Genomic DNA, 16,689 nt, shown 5'->3' with positions numbered 1-16,689 from the left:
GAGTGAGGTGGAGTGTGAGCGCACTTTATTATTGCATTGATTGGTAGCTTCATTGTCGTAGTGTATTAGAATGCTGGAAGCAGACCATTCGTCGCCCCATAGGAGGGCGGAGGGCACAACGGGGTATAATTCGAAGAGGGCGGATGAGCGTAGATTTTGGGGGGTGTTAAGCATTTGGGGGGGCCAGGGTGCGGCAAACCAGTGCCCTTGTTAATAACCCCCGAAACCAACAGCGGGGGCGGCGTCCGTGAACAATTTAATGTTGACGGGAGATGAGATTAGGTCGAAATAGAAAAAGGAACAGCCATTCCAGTGCTGCAGGAAGAATATCCATAATTTTAATTCGTTTCAGCTGGACCCCAGAAAAATGAGGTCTTCTAGGCTGTGGACTGAGCTAGCGAGCTGAAGTAAGTGCGTAATGAATGTGTGTCCTCAAAGAAGTTAACCCCCGCTTTTGGGCAGCCCTCTTCCGACCTCTTTATGCAGCCCAAAGGACCGAGCCGTCCTGGGAGACGCCTGCAAATACCCAGAGTTAGACCATGGGCCATATGGCCATTCAATGCCGGCACAGACCTGGACAGTCTCGTCCAGCCTGGCACCTCTTTGTGCTGAAAAGGGGATCATTTGTCCCGATGGGCTGTCAACCAAGGCTGAACCTGGACCCGGGCGTCCCACGCAACACTTTTAACACAGGAGACAGGGATCATTTGTCCCAATTGGGACTTAGCCAAGGCTGAACCTGAACCCGGGCGTCCCACGCGACACTATTAACACAGGAGATAGGGATCATTTGTCCCGATTGAAGCTATTTTTTACCACACAGATAGAGGAATAAAAAAGACACTGAACACCGTATGACCTTTATTGTTAAATTGTATATTATTTATTCAGGAAGATTCAGAGTTTTCTGTTGCTTCAAGGGGGTGTTTCCCCTTTGAAGGCTGCCATGGCAGCGTCCTCCTGCTAGTTCCCTCCTGGAAAAGAGATACAGAAAGGCCAGTTAGCTAACACCACACGTCCCTCTGTTTAGGTCCATGCCAAAAAGGAATCAGGGGTGACCTGGGACTCTCTGTCCTCTTGCGCCCCTTCCTTGAGTGGCGTTCTCTGCCCGCTGCCTCCTCCTCCTTCTCCTCCTCCTCCACCAAGGCCCTCTCGAAGAGTCTGCGGCGCTCACATGCTTGGAGAGGGCCGAGGTGAAGTGCGTAGAACTTATCTGAGGTTGAAGTGTCGTGGCACATGAATTGCACCACCTTCCTGCGATCCTCGGAAGAATGTGAATTCTTTGCCTGCATCAGAGACAGACAGACAGAGACTTTTTGGGGTCAAAGCCGCTGGCAGTCATGGGGGTCACAGCGGGTGCACTGCATAGATACGTGCGTCGCGATGGCAGTTCGGACGTCAGTGAAGGTGGGCTTGCCGGGAAGCCCCGTGCTGGTTACGCAAATTGAAAATATTTGTTCAGGGTTCGCCTGGCTCCCCCCGGGGAGGCTAGCCCACAGCTGCAAGAACCTCCGGCAGCAACTGGGCCACGCCGAAGGCTCTGTTTGTCTTATGCGTGGTGATCTGGACAAGCAGAGAGAAGATGAGTGAGTGCCTACCACTGGTGGCCCCCACCCGCAAAGTTACACTCACATTAATGACATAGGCAGACTCGTCCGGGCTTCTGGAGGCCTCCTCGACCTCCTGGATGGTCAGGTTCTGGAAGACCCCACAGCGATGGCCTGTGATGGAGGTCAGGTAGCCGGTCAGAAAACCATAGAAGCACCACTGCTGCCTGGTGTCTGGGCTGGACTTGAGACCATGTGATGGAAGGCAGTAAGGGATTAGACTTTTCCAACAAACCTTGGCCTTTCAAATGGCCTTTCGCCATGTAGCCTAGGAAGGCCTTGACCCTCGCCAGTTTGGAGGCGACGTTGTTCCGCAGACGGCCGGTGGGCTCGCTTCCCAATTGGAAACCCTCATACTCTTCCGAAAGCAGGTCTGCAGAACGGGGACGAAAGTCAAAAGTCAGCCCTGATGACATACCCCCAGCAGCCCAACAGAAAAGTGCCATAACCATACTCAACTCAGGGCGTGGGCGTGGTCTGGGTATGGGTACTTTGTTGGATCGTAGGCTTCCAGAGGCCCGGAGGCCGCCCGGAGACCTCAGGCCGCCCCTCGCCCGGGGGCCGAGTCGGGGGATGGTGCCGGCGGTGCAGTAGACGACCTTGCCCGCCTGCTATTCCTCCCCTCTTTCCCCCTTCCTCAACTCTCGATAGCAGCGAGTGAATTCGAGCTGGGTGGACCTCACCCTGAGAGCTGGGCCTGTATGCACTCTGTAGCGAGCCTGCAGCGGGGGTCAGCGCATGAAGGCTCGGCTTCCGGGTCATCTGGTTCCCGTTCCTCTCCTGAGGACGACGCTAGCCGAGACACCACGGGTACCGTCGGTTGAGTGGACTGCAACCACCACAACTCTCGAGCCACTCTCCGACGCTTCGCTCGCGCCATGGCCTCTTTCCTGGCCGAGACGGAGAGCTCGGCATGCTGCTTCAGGTGTCTGTCTAGGCGGGCCGACGTCCTTCGACAGCTGGCCACCGGGCATACCGTCTTTCGCGTGTTTACGCGGCCAGCGGCGAGTGCCAGCAAAAGCTTCTTCTCGTCCGCGTTTGACACCTTGTGGACCGCGGACAGGTGCGGCGAGAGCCGGCGGTAGACATTGAAGCAGAGTGCACATTCAGCCATGACCGTTCAAGACCAAGGCTGGAGGGAAAGAGACCCACACGCCGCGTGGAGCAGTTTAAAAGATGGCGGGAGAGGCGTCCACTTCCGCGTCATTGACGCTGGTGACCCCCCTCTTAAAGGGGAAGACACCCCAACGTCGCACCAGGGGTGTAAAACCGATACCTTCGAGATCACTTTGGTCCAATGCACATATATTTAGGGTGCAGTTACGACTTTTGGTGGATTTTTCTCCAAGGAACAACGCACTGTTTCAGGCAGCTTGAACTGCGCCAGCCACGGGGGCTTTTTGCATAGCTTTTTATTTCCCTTTTCCCACACAAAGGGATGGCATGAGCCCCGTCGAACACGCACCGTTTTGGGCAGCTTGATCAGCCGCGGGGGCTTTTTGCATGGCTTTTCCCATTTTCAAAGCTTTCCCATTTTCACTTTTTCGGGGCTCACCGCATCATGAACCGCAACCATTAAAAGGGGGGGGCCAGACCGTAACCCCGGACACCACTGACCCCGGCTTGTTTCACCTCGCCGGAAACTACTACTGGAGACTCTACTGAACCCACCAACGATCCCCAACCCTTGTCCAGGGCAAGCTTGCCCCCCGGAAAGGGTGTGGGTCCTCGAGGAGAGGGGGGTGGCAGTGGTGGCCCTGGAGGTCAGGTCCTCCAGCCCCTCTAACGTGGGTGCTTGCCCCCTGGCAAGGGTGTGGGGGAGAGGGGGGTGGCAGTGGTGGCCCTGGAGGTCAGGTCCTCCAGCCCCTCTAACGTGGGCCTTTCCCCCCGGAAAGAATGTGGGTCCTCGGGGAGAGGGGGGTGGCTGTGGTGGCCCTGGAGGTCAGGTCCTCCAGCCCCTCTAACGTGGGCGCTTGCCCCCCGAAAAGGGTGTGGGTCCTCGGGGAGAGGGGGGTGGCAGTGGTGGCCCTGGAGGTCAGGTCCTCCAGCCCCTCTAACTTGGGCGCCAGCCCCGTGGAAGCATCAGCATTTGGGGTGATGGTAGGTCTTTCCAGCCAGCTTTTGAAACCACTAAACCCATTTGGGTTATGATGGGTGTTTGTAAGGGCCATCAAGAAGATGGGTGGTCTCCAGAACGGCCGGTGGCGACGCGAGGATGCTCACCGGTGGAGATGATTAGACCCAGGCCCCAGCCTGCCAAGCCATGCCTGACGGGAGACCGCCTTTTTGGGACGTCCCGGCCTGGAGGTGCGTGTCCGACGCCGATTGTCTCTGACCTGCCATCATGTTTTCGGGGAAGGCGAGAAATAGTGGACCTAGGTTCTGACGGTTCGCGTCTGGGAAAAAGTGGACTTGGATTTTGACGGTTTCGCGCCTGGACCAGTACACTGATCGATAGGAGCTCGTTTGACGGCCCATGGGTTAGGCCCCTGCCCGGCACCCCCCCCCAACATTGGTGGGTCGGCCTCTATGGGCGTGGTTGGTTCCTCCCTGACTCGGACGTGCTTTGAGGGAGGCATGGGGGTGGTGTCCCTCGGCACACAACCCCATCCCCCCCCCCCCCCCCCCCCCCCCCCCTTACCGCCTCTATCTGTGAGAGAAAAAACTCAAATGGCCCGTCTGGGTTTGACCTAGAGCATGTCCGCCGCTCTGCCCACCAGCCCGCCCGCCTGACCCCCTGTGCTTTATCCCCCCCTGCTGATTCTCAGTCCGCGCCCCCCCTCGCCCTGGACAAGGGCTGGGGATGGTTGGTGGGCTCGGTAGAGTCTCCAGCGTGGTCAATCGAGCCCAGGGGCCGCGTGGGGTACGGCCTGGCGCCGGCTCCAGCCTGTGTGTGTGTGCGTGCGCGCATGACCAGTGCTGTGTCTCCCGCCCGTCTGCAAGCCCGCCCACCCCTTCGGGTTTATCCTTGACGGCCCTCGGCGGTCCCCCCTGCCCCACCAGCCCCCTCCCCCTCTCCCCCGGAGGTGTGTGGGGGGTGGGGTGTGGTGGCGGAGGGTGGCCGCTAGTAGTCTCCGGCGAGGTGAAACAAGCCAGGATCAGTGGTGTCTGGGCTTACGGTCTGGCCCCCTCTTTTGATGGTTGCGGTTCATGATGCGGTGAGCCCCGAAAGTGAGTGTTCGATGGGGGTCTACGTAACTGCTTTGAAAATGGGAAAAGGCGTGTATAAAGTCCCTGCGGCTGGCACAGTTCAAGCTGCCCAAAACGGGCAGCTTGTGGGGGCAGAAAAGGGAACTAAAAAGCTATGCCGCAGTCCAAGCTGCCCAAAACGGTGCGTGTTCGGCGGGGCTCATGCCCTTTTTGCCTTGGGGCACCAGCGGCTATCGCTAAGTTAAACCATTGGTGGTGTAACAAGGTTTGTTGGAAAAGTCTAATCCCTTACTGCCTTCCGTCAGACGGCCTCGAGTCAAGCCCAGACACCAGGCAGCAATGGCGCTTCTACGGTTTTCTGACCGGCTACCAGACCTTTATAACAGGTCATCGCTGTGGGGTCTTCCAGAACCTGACCATCCAGGAGGTCGAGGAGGCCTCCAGAAGAACGGACGAGTCTGCCTGTCATTAACATGAGTGTAACTTTGCGGGTGGGGGCCACCAGTGGTAGACGCTCACTCATCTTCTCTCTGCTTGTCCAGATCACCACGCATAAGACAAACAGAGCCTTCGGCGTGGCACAGTTGTCTCTCAACAAGGAAGAATACAGCTGGTACTGGAGGTTCTTGCAGCTGCAGACTAGCCTCCCCGGGGGGAGCCAGGCCTCCTATTTTTTTTTTTACTTCCAGACCCAGTCCCTGTCGAACCCTTAACAAATATTTTCACTCAAGAAAAAATTCCACTCAAGAAAGGGGCGCAAGAGGACAGAGAGTCCCGGGTCACCCCTGGTAAATCAGTTCCTTTTTGGCATGGATCTCAACAGAGGGACGTGTGGTGTTAGCTAACTGGCCTTTTCTCTTTTCAGGAGGGAACTAGGAGGAGGACGCTGCCATGGCAGCCTTCAAAGGGGAAGCAACAGAAGCAACCCTTGAAGCCCCCTCGAAGCAACAGAAGACTCTGAATCTTCCTGAATAAATATTTAACAATAAATGTCATATGGTGTTCAGTGTCTTTATTACTCCTTTATCTGTGTGGTAAAAAATAGCTTCAATCGGGACAAATGATCCCTATCTACTGTGTTACAAGTGTCGTGTGGGATGACCGTGTCCAGGTTCAGCCTTGGGTAAGTCCCAGTTGGGACAAATGATCCCTGTCTCCTGTGTTAAAAGTGTTGCGTGGGACGCCCGCATCCAGGTTCAGCCTTGGTTGATAGCCCATCGGGAAAAACTATCCCTTTTTCAACACAAGGAGGTGCCAGGCTGGACGAGACTGTCCAGGTCTGCGCCGGCGTTGAATGGCCATATGGCCCATGGTCCAACTCTGGGTAATTGCAGGCGTCTCCCGGGACGGCTCGGTCCTTTTGGCTGCATAAAGAGGTCGGAAGAGGGCTGCCCAAAAGCGGGGGTTAACTTCTGTGAGAAAGTCAAGCACCAAGAAACTGCTGGCCTATCGGACTTGTCATAAAAAACATTACAAGTGCTGACAAATTGGTTTGTAAAGTGGAACTAAAAATTGTTGACCATGCAACGAATAAATTCTTTATGAAGCATATCTCTGAAATAGTCATTCTTTTTTCTCCTGAGTGTTAGAGAGAATACTGAAAGACTCTAAAAGCAGACAAAAAAGGTGTTATGGTCAAGAAGTAAGGGAAGTTAGAAATAGGGAGTTTTTCTGCAATGGGGTTTACTCCTCGTTCTGTGTTGAGGTAAGCAAGTTCAGGCAAGTGACCACTCTCCATTACAGACTGCAGCTCAAGCAGCAAATCTCCAAGGTACTTTAGATGATGAGTGTCCTTGTTTGTGATGCGAGAGGAAGCATCTAGTCTTTTTAACATGGCCTGCTCGATAACCACTGGACATCCATAGTCCTCCTCCACATCAACCCTACTCTACACCCCTACTCCTAATTCATTTGTCATCACTAGAGGAATCAAGGCTAAGCCATCTAATGAGGAGGTTGATCACTTCCCTGGTGGTTAAATTAAAATAACTGATGACAGCTTTAAAATATGTTTTCCACACCTAGTAATTTTCAGGACAGTCATCAAATTGATACAAGTGATACAAATCATTTATTTTCTGAGCAAATATTTTAAAAAGTCACACACACACACACACACACACACACACACGCGCGCACACACACACACACACACACACACACACACACACACACACACACATATATATATATATATATATATATATGTATATATATATATATATATATATATATATATATATATATATATATATATATATATATATATATATATATATATATTAAAAAGCATATTCTAGGTAAAAAAAACTATTTCAAATAAAAGTAGATCCGTTTTAAAAAATAGCACATAATACCATAATAAAATGCTTTACAATGTGGAAGAGCACAAATTTTGAAGGAAATGTGTCTGTTTCTCTCCCACTTCTGGAAATACTTTTTTTCTAACCAAGTTGCAAGAAGTACTTACAAGATTTTACTTACAGGTGTGCTCTGTTAACAGTGAAGCAGAGTAGATTTGGCTTATCTTAAACTGCTTAAGGTAATTTTGCACCAGATCAGCAAGAGACTTTTGTTTGTGTTATTTGCGCTTTTGCTGGAAGTCTTGAGTTTCCCTCACCGGCTGGCCTCGGGGAAAACATATCACTCCTGATTATTTGGTGAATTGGCTTCAGTGACATCCTTGGGATTCACTCTCTTGTGAGTGGAGGTTGTCCTGGGTTACCAGGGTGACAGACTCTGTTGAGAGTCGTCTAGCAGAAGTTCTTCTTGTGGTTTTGGTGGTCTCGAGGCAGACCACACAATGTGGCGTTTGACTAAGATTTCACATTTGGACTGGTTTTGATTCTGCATTATGCTGTTGATTTTCCACAAATGTATCGAAGCCATTTAGTGATTTATAGACAAGTAATAATACTTTAAAATCTATTCTGATTGTAACTTGGAGCCAGCACAAAGACCTGAGGACAGGTGTGATGTGCTCGGATTTTCTTGTTCTGGTCAGAATCCTGGCCACAGCGATTCCTCATCTCTGTTCCCAAATGCAATCACTTCAGTTTTCTGAAGTTGTGGAACATTTAACTGTTAATTTCATCAATGCACTGGCAGAGCATGTCAATGGGGCTGTAGTCATTAGGCAATTAGTCTAAATAAGATCTGAGTGTCATCAGCATAGCTGTAGTAGGACACGTGGTTCTTTCTCATTATTTGGCTCAGTGGGTGCATATAAAGGTTTAACAGGAGAGGTGCCAGAATTGAACCCTTTGGAACTCCTCATGGCTGTCCACCTCAACCAATGGTCACCTGTACTGATAAAGTAACTTTTTTCCTTCAAGGTAGGATCTGATCCATTTGAGGACCGTCCCAGAAAGCCCAACACTTATGAACTTGATAACCTGGTTAAAAACTTTTTTCAATGATTTTGCCAATGAGAGAAAGATTTGAAATTGGCCTGTAATTGCTCAATAAGGTGTTATCCAGGTTGCTCTTTTTCAAGAGGGGTTTAACTGAGTTTGGAAAAGTCCCTGAAAGAAGTGAAGCATTTACAACTTGTAGGAGATCCAGTTAAACATAATTTAGAAGAATGTTGTGGGAAGTGTGCCTTGATCAATTGCCTTGATATCAGACATAATGTCAGATTTTTTAAGTTGTGGTTGAGCCTGTCTGACTATGGCATAACTTGCCTAATTGGATGATCTGATTGCCGTTCTGATATTATCGATGTTATTAGTAAAGAAATTAGCAAACTTATTGCATTTACTTTCAGAGAGGAGTTCATTAGGAATCCAACTGGAGTCTCTCTACTGTTGCAAAGAGAGTGCGAGTGTTGTTTAATGTGCTGTTCATAAGGTTTGAAAAGAACGTCTGCCTAGCAATGTTTAGTTCCACATTAAAAGCATTTAGACTGTCTTTTTATGTTATTATTGACTACAAGTTTTGTCTTTGTCCATATACACTCAGCTATGCTGCACTTTCCATCATCTGTACTGCTGTTGAGTTTATCTAAGATGCTTTTTTGTCTCCCAGTCCTCTTACTGACTTTAACCTGTGCAATGTCATCAGTGGTATTCTTAACTTTAGAGTTAAACAAAAGTCTGCAGATATGCTTTGTGGTAGCAATATGACCTTTATAAACTGCTCACTAGTGTTCTCATTTATGCATCTTTTTTTAATTGAGACAGATCTGTCTTCAGTGGCAGGAGTGATCAATATATCAAAGAAAATACAGAAATGATCAGTGCAACATCCTTAACAACAGTCAATGAAATGTGTAAACCCTTAGTTATAAGTAAATGAAGAGTGTGTCCACAATTGTGTGTAGGTCCTTGTACATGCTGTACATGCTACCAGTCAGATCAAATGTGTTTAAAACAGTCATGAGTTCCTTTAAAGCATTGATTTCTGGATTATCAATGTGAATATTGAAATCTCCAGCAATAAATAGTCAAATTTAAAGGTGACTATTGACAACAGCTCTGTAAAATCATCATTGAGAATATTTTGGAGGTTTGTAGATAACGATCACTAAAATGCTTGGAGCACCCTTTAGTGCTATACGCAGATATTCAAAGGACAAAAAGTCACCAAATGACACTTGTTTACACTCATAGACATCCTTAAGCATCCTTAAAGCAGTAATGTCTCCACCTCTCCTATTAGCTCTACAAACACTCATATAATCAAAGTTTACAGAAGCTGCCTCATTTAGGACTGCTTCATTACAACTGTGATCTAGCCAATTTTATCTGAAAGCATACAATCAAGGCAATTTGTGTTGATAAAATCGTTGACTAGAGGTGACTTGATGTTAAGTGATCAGATGTTTAAAAGTGTTAACTTTTAAAAGTTCCTAACAGTCTCAGATCTACATTTAATAGACACTAGATTTTATTGATTTGCTATACGATTTGAACAGGTCTTTAATTTTCTATCATATATTAAAACACATATTTGCGTAGAAAAAGCTATATGCACATTGGGTTCCCACTTGTTCTGTAAACAATTGATAAAGAAACTGTTATCTAAGCGGGCCAGGCACCCGACACACATCACTCAGAGTTGTTTTGTTCACCAGCTGAAGATGGCCTGTTGTTTGGGCCCTTGCTGGAGGACTCTCACATGTGGGTACAGAGGTGGGTGTGGAGCTTGCTGCTTTTTGGTTGCTAACTGGGGGTTTGCTCCAATAGAGTGTGAAAGTTTAGTTCCATTAAACACCAGTTCCTCCATCTTTTTTGAAAAACTCAAAAGAGGCAAGCAAGGTGACAAGGAGAGCATGTCTGGTGACAGAGGCTGTAGCTCTGGAGTTTCTGGCTGCTGAGAAATGTTGTCCTAGCTGTTTTCCTTGAGATCATTGAGTGCTGAGACTTGATGCTGTTCTGATAGATCACGGTCTATCTGTGTTGAGCTCAGTGTGCAGGACACAGGCAGTAGTGTGTCCATGAGCAGTCATTTTTGTGGCTGTGTCGTGTTATCGCTGTCCTTATGGGATGCAACAGCCATAAGTCCACTTAGGAGCTGATTTGAAGTCCTGTGGTCATTCGGACATTTACCCGGGGTGTGTGTTACATTTGGGTTAAGTTCAGTTAAGTTCAGCACATATAGCCAAGGGTTCATAGAGGGGAAGTATATATTGTCTTTTAGCACTTTTGCACCAAGTTTGTTTGGATAGAGGCCATCTGATTGGTGTCTTTGATTCTAGAAGAGATTGAACTTTTCAATGAAATGCAGTTCTTTCATGTTACATGTTTTCAGCAGCCATGCATTTAGAGCAAGAAGCCTTTAAAACATATTTATTCCTCTTGCAGGGAGTGGTCCACTGATGAACAGCTGAATTCAAGAGTTCACAGAAATCCCTCTTGAGCAGTTCTGACTGCTCCCTCTGAACATCATTCTTCCCCACATGGTTTATTATCTGTTTTGCAGTCTTGTGCTTCTTTAATATGTTCTCAAGTTTTTTTTTTTTTTTTTACATCAGAAACTGTTGCACGAGGGAAGCAGTATGTCATTGCAGCTCTGTTCAGTGGTCTCGCACATTGTTTATGCCATTGGTTGTCATGCTTATTTTAAACTGTTTCATTCTGTTTTTCTGTGCTCAAAACAGTAGCTGGAGTAGATTTACGGGACTCACCGGCTGTATGCTGTTGGGGGCCATGATGAAGCAGTCCTGTGTGATCTGATCAGACTGCAAGTAACTTTGTTTCAAGAACTGGAATCTTTTATAGAAGTCTGTGGCAGTTTGTGCAGGAGTGAGATTCTGAATCAATCCCAACCAGAGGCAAGATCACAGCTGTGTCTGTGTTTTCCCATCTCAGGAATGTAAGATGATGGTAGCGAGAGGCTGTTTAGTCAAGAGTGCAAAAAGTGAAGTAGAAGGCAAAGACGTCCAAACAGTAGCAAAGAAGGAAGTAGCCTCCTGCACAAAGGAGTGTGTAGGAGTTTCCTGCCTATCGAATTGATTGACAGGAGTGTATTAACATGTCTTAGTAGTAACATGTATAAACGTCTACAAAACAGAATTTGAAAAGAAACTGGAATTAAAAGATCTATTCCAACATTTTGTGATATGCTGCACCTCAATATTGTGTTTTATAAGTTCAAAAGTTTTTAAATCAGTCCATGTTTGAAATAAAGAAACAACAGTGAAATCGCAATGTAATTCATAGCCGCTGGATTCACTATAGCTGTGTCAGAGGATGCTTTAAACGTACAATAGGAGTCTTGGTTTGTGGATGTAAGACATGGAAGAAGATCAATCAAACATATTTCTTTGTTACATAAACTTTTTAAGCAGCTCTCGGAAACCCACAAACTCACTTCAGCAAAAGGTGATAACAGCTCACTCTAGGTTAGAGTAACCGTCCCATCGATCTTGATAACCGAGCCTCAAAGCCTTTTACACTCACATGTGAACAGAACTGGACCTTTTTAAATTAGCCATTACTATATCCTAGGATGTATGTAATGTTTTATGTATGTATGTTTGTGTTCTTTGTAACCTAGGTAAAATGTTATGCCTGTGCTAAATAGTGTTTATTGATGATTTATTGGTGTGACAGCTACCAAGACATGACCTTGAAAACATATTCCAAGTCCGGCTTTAGCGTTTTCTACAGGCCCCTAAAAGGTTTTAAAGACCTCTTTGGGCTTGGGACCTAATAATTCATGGAGTAATACTAATAGGAACAATAATAATAAAATGAATAATAATAATAATAATAACAATAGTAATAATAAACTAGCAATTCCAATAAGGTTCTTATTGCTCAGGCCCTAATTAAACAACTTTCAATCCAGTTATCACATTAAACAAGACATTTTTCATGGTTTTACTCACGTTTCTCTAGGTTAAGGAAGAACTTGGATGACGATGCCTGCACCTCAGTAAGCTTTCTCTTTGCTTGAAGAGATGTACTGCTGCTTCCTCCTCCCCCAGCATCTGCTGTCCGGTCTCCTCCTGATGCATAGCGTGTTGATCGACGCAATGATAGGGGACCATCAGCGTCTAGGTAAGCACTGCGTCTGCGCTTAGGCGTATTTCCAGCAATGATAATAGCACAGGAGGTTTCACTCAAAGCTGCTTGACTGTCTATGGACTGGGGGGTGGAGGGATTCTGGCCAGGACTTGGGGAGCGTTCTCTTAAAGTCCTTAAAAATAAAAAATGAGATTTATTAATATAAATTACATGCCATTTTACCTTATATTTAACAAATAATAAAAGCAACTTCAATCTTTCTAAATACTAATAGTCTGATTCCTGACCAGGACGGCATGCTTTAAGTTTGCATTCTCTTATAATAAAAAACATCTGAAACAAACTTTAGAATAAAGGATTCAGATAAACCATGGTGCTGAATATACTATAGTAAAACAGTATAGTAAGGAGTGGATTTTCAATTATATGTGTGCTACAAGGTGAAGTAATGTTTCTTATGACTTTATGATTATTAATAAAGTTCTGAGGGCCTTAGTGGAGACCTCTCATCTGGAATTGGACATTTGATGCTACTTGAACAGCTGTCACTAGATGTGAATTTTACTGTGTGTTAAAGAATAAATTATTTTAAGATTCTTTTATATGAAAAATAATTTATATGCTTAGATAGCTACCAGTGGAAAGATGTTTATTGTAGCATTCTGATAAGATGCCTGCAAGAGAGCAAGACATCCTTGAAATAGATAAGTATTCTATGTGTATGTGTGTGCTCTTGAAGACAAGCTGAATATCACTTCTAATCATCCTGACCACAGAAATATCCTCTTGTTATGTCTGACCCTTCCTTTACGCCTAAGTAATCATTAGACAGTGTTTGGAATTATATACACACACACACGTGGAATTTTTCTAAGTCTATCTATGTTTTAGGGAATGGAAATGCTATGTGAAAACTTCCACTATGGAGATCTCGTCAGAATCAAATCATCTGAAAGAGTATAAAAACGGGCCAATGAAATTGCGTTGTCAGTGTGCACAGCTCATGTCAATGACAATCAGCTTGTCATAAAAGCACTGCATGTGCCCAGCTGAGGCATACTTTTCTAGCTGAAGAGCCTTTTGCGGCTGACAGCTAAGTGACAATCGTTGTGGTGAAGGAACATAGCATTTCCGTTCCCCCCCTCAGCGAACGAGGGTTACCTCTTTAACCGTTGTGTTCCCCATCGGAAGAGGAAGTTCAATGCTATGTGGAAACTTCCACTATGGGATTTTCACTAACGAAAAAACATTACCATGTCTCTGTTGATGGGCGGGCCATGTCACCTGCATCGCCAGAGGTGCAGCCTTCCAACGTGTCCCCTGGCCCTTACCTTACTTACCTGTTCCTGGTTTAGATATATTTTTCGGGGAGTCGTTAAAATTCACCTAGTTAAATTTTAGGAATTTTAAGTACGACAGTACAATGGGAAAGCGTGCAGTCCGGATAGCGAGGATGCTGCTGAGGCCAACTGCTGCCCGAATGGGGAGACCTGGTGGCAAATTGCAAATGGACTAGCCCTGAGAAGGGGGAGTACTTATATGAGAGGATGGTTAGCGGGGAGGGAAGACACGAGCCCGCCTAAGAGGCGGAAACTACATTGTGGCTGAGTGAGCTTATGGTATCGCCAGTGGGGATTGCACATAGCAGGCACCTACAATACCAACAATGTAACGGGCTATCACCTGACTCCTCCACTGAGTCAGATGCTGGGAGCTTCGGAGAGACTCTGCTGACAATGTGAGAAAGCACACATATTTCTGTGTTAGAGAGAAAAGCGTGGCAAGCGTTTTACAACTCCTAACTGAATTTCCTCATCCATCAGGGTTTCCCAAAACCCTTGAGGAAACCAGTTCCACTTGCAGATTTTAAAATCTTGAAAATGTATTAGGTGTCGCCCAGCCCGCAGCTCTACAGATGTCTGTTAGAGAGGCACCGTGTGCTAACGCCCAAGAGGATGCGATGCTCCGAGTGGAGTGCGGGGTCTGCCAGGGAGGGGCCGTCGCGAGGAGGGAAAGTTCTGATATCCAGGTCTGGTTGGGCCAGAGATCCCTGATCCTGCACATAAACTGCGTGAGCAGGCTCACTGGGGGGAACGCATATTTGCACATGCTCTCAGACCAGCTGCGGGCCAGTGCATCGTGGTGGAGTCTCAATTCTCCCAGAGCTAGAAGCTGCCATGAGAGTGCATAGGCCGCACAGTTGAGCTCTCCCGGAATATGAAGGGCGATTTCAGCCATGTATGACTCCAGAGAAGCAGACGGCGAGCGAGCTGAGACATGCGGTGGCAGAGTATACCCCCATGCGGTTGATATGTGGTACTGTCGCCGTGCTGTCCGTCCTGACCAGTACGTGTTGCCCCTCCAGCATGGATGAAAAACATCACAGAGTAAGAAATACTGCCAACAGCTCCAGGCAATTGATATGCCAATGCAACTGGGTTCCCTTCCACAGGTCCGCAGCTGCATGTCTGCGACAGATGGCCCCCCAGCCCATACTGGAAGCATCCTTCAAGATGACGACATGCCTGGATGCCTGTCCTAGGGGCACTCTGGCCCATAGGAATGTGGGGTCCCTCCAAGGGCTGAGGTCACGCCGACACAGTGCAGTGACAGACTCAATCGGGAAGCCAATGATGAAGTGGTCTCATATGGAGCAATCCGAGTGGCGTGGCCGAGGCTGCGGGTGCCATATGCCCCAGGAGCCTCTGAAAAGATTTCAGGCGTACCACCTTTTTTCTGTCAAACTCCCTCAGACAGCTCGGTATCAGCTCGGCACGCTCTTGGGAGAGGCACACTTTCATGGTGACCGAGTCCAGTTCCAACCCGAGAAAAAAGATGCTCTGCGCGGGGGCGAGCTTGCTCTTCTCTCGGTTGACCTGAAACCCCAACAGGTCGAGATGCTGGAGCATCTTGTCTCTGTGCATAATCAATTGCTCTCACGAGTGGGCTAAAATTAGCCAGTCGTTGAGATAATTGTGTATGCAAATGCCTGCAAGCCGAAAGGGCCCGAGGGCACCCTACCGCGAGTTTGGTGAAAACCCACGGAGACAGAGAGGGTCTGAAGGGGAGGACTTTGTACTGCCATGCTCGACCTTCAAACGCAAACCTCAGAAACTGGCAGTGGCATGGAAGTATGGAGACATGATAGTATGCGTCCTTCACGTTTATTGCTGCAATCCAATCCCGAGGATGAATGTATCAGATAATGCGCTTCTGCATAAGCATTCTGAACCACTGCCTGTGAAGATAGCAGTTCAAAACGCGCAGATATGGGATTGGCCGTAGCCCACCACTCCTTTTGGGTACGATGAAGAACGGATTGTAAAAGCCCGCTCACCATCTCGTCTAGAGGGACCGGATTGATTGCATCCTTCACCAGAAGGACAGCAATCTCCTCTCGCAAGACAGGGGCGGACGCAGGGCTGACCCTGGTGTAATACACACCCGTGAATTTGGGAGGCTATTTCGGGAATTGAATCGCGTAGCCGAGTCTGATCATGCAAGTGAGCCATTGCGATGGGCTGGCCCATGCTAACCAGGCATGCAGAGCCTCCGCAAGTGGCTTCATCCACACGATCTTTCACGTACCAGCGGTGGGGCAACGCGGAATGGGTGGGCTCAACTGGGGAGCGCTGGTGTCCCATGGGAGAGCAGGAGGTGAGAAATTCACTCTCGTCTTGCACCCAAACTCTGAAAGAGGGGCTGGGAGTGGGATAGAAAGGCGTAGATGACTTTACCTATCGCATTCGACTGCTTCTTCACCGCCATGAACTCCTGGGTGAATTCACCAACAGTGTCTCCGAACAGGCCAGCCTGGGATATGGGCGAGTTAAGAAAGCGAACTTTGTCAACATCGACATATCTGCCAGGTTTAGCCAGAGGTGGCATTCCTGGACCACTAATGTGGCCATCGTCCTTCCCAGGGCACATGCAGCTGACTTGGTGGTACGCAGAGCACAGCTCATGCATTAGGCCTGGGTCAGAACAACCCTCGTACAGCTGGGTCAGTGCCTGTACTTCGTAGCGCTGATAGGTGGCCATAGCATGCAAGGCAGAAGCAGCCTGTCCCACGGCTGTGTAGCCTCTGGCCTCGAAAGAGGCAGATAACCTGCACGCCTTGGACGGGAGACGAGGTTGACCGTGCCAGGAAGAGGTGCCACGCAGACTTAAATTGACCGCAATGGCACGCTCAATCTGGGGGATCGTTTCATACCCCCTGGCTGCTCCACTATCAAGGGTGGTGAGGGCGGAGGTGCACGCAGATCGGGCAGAGAAAGGTGCCCTCCAAGACTGCGTGAGCCTGTTGTGCACTTCCTGGAAGAAGGGAATGGGAGGCTTAGAAGGTTTGGCCTACTTAGTGTCCTCCACGTAGCACCCATCTAGTCGGTCCGGCCGCGGGGCTGGGGGATGAACCATCTCCAAACCCACGACTGAAGCAGCCCGGGAAAGCAGGGCCAGCA

At 48.1% G+C, this 16,689-nt stretch overlaps 1 protein-coding gene across 1 annotated transcript in view; it reads right to left on the bottom strand.

Annotated features, from left to right (window-relative positions):
* The window catches only part of LOC130221004 (male-specific lethal 3 homolog), a 170,825-nt gene extending 155,687 nt beyond the window's left edge, over positions 1-15,138 (bottom strand). The window contains exons 1-3 of the mRNA XM_056453300.1: positions 14,924-15,138; positions 14,349-14,588; positions 12,091-12,401 (exon numbers count right to left, since the gene is read on the bottom strand). Coding sequence (XP_056309275.1) covers positions 12,091-12,401; positions 14,349-14,588; positions 14,924-15,138 — 766 coding nt within the window. The remainder of the gene's footprint in view (positions 1-12,090; positions 12,402-14,348; positions 14,589-14,923) is intronic.
* Positions 15,139-16,689: the final 1,551 nt, after the last annotated feature.

Source organism: Danio aesculapii, chromosome 1, assembly GCF_903798145.1.
Source record: "Danio aesculapii chromosome 1, fDanAes4.1, whole genome shotgun sequence".
In the NCBI taxonomy this organism is placed as follows: Eukaryota; Metazoa; Chordata; class Actinopteri; order Cypriniformes; family Danionidae; genus Danio; species Danio aesculapii.
Note: the sequence above shows the minus strand (reverse complement) of the source record. Positions and strands in the feature narration are given on the sequence as shown.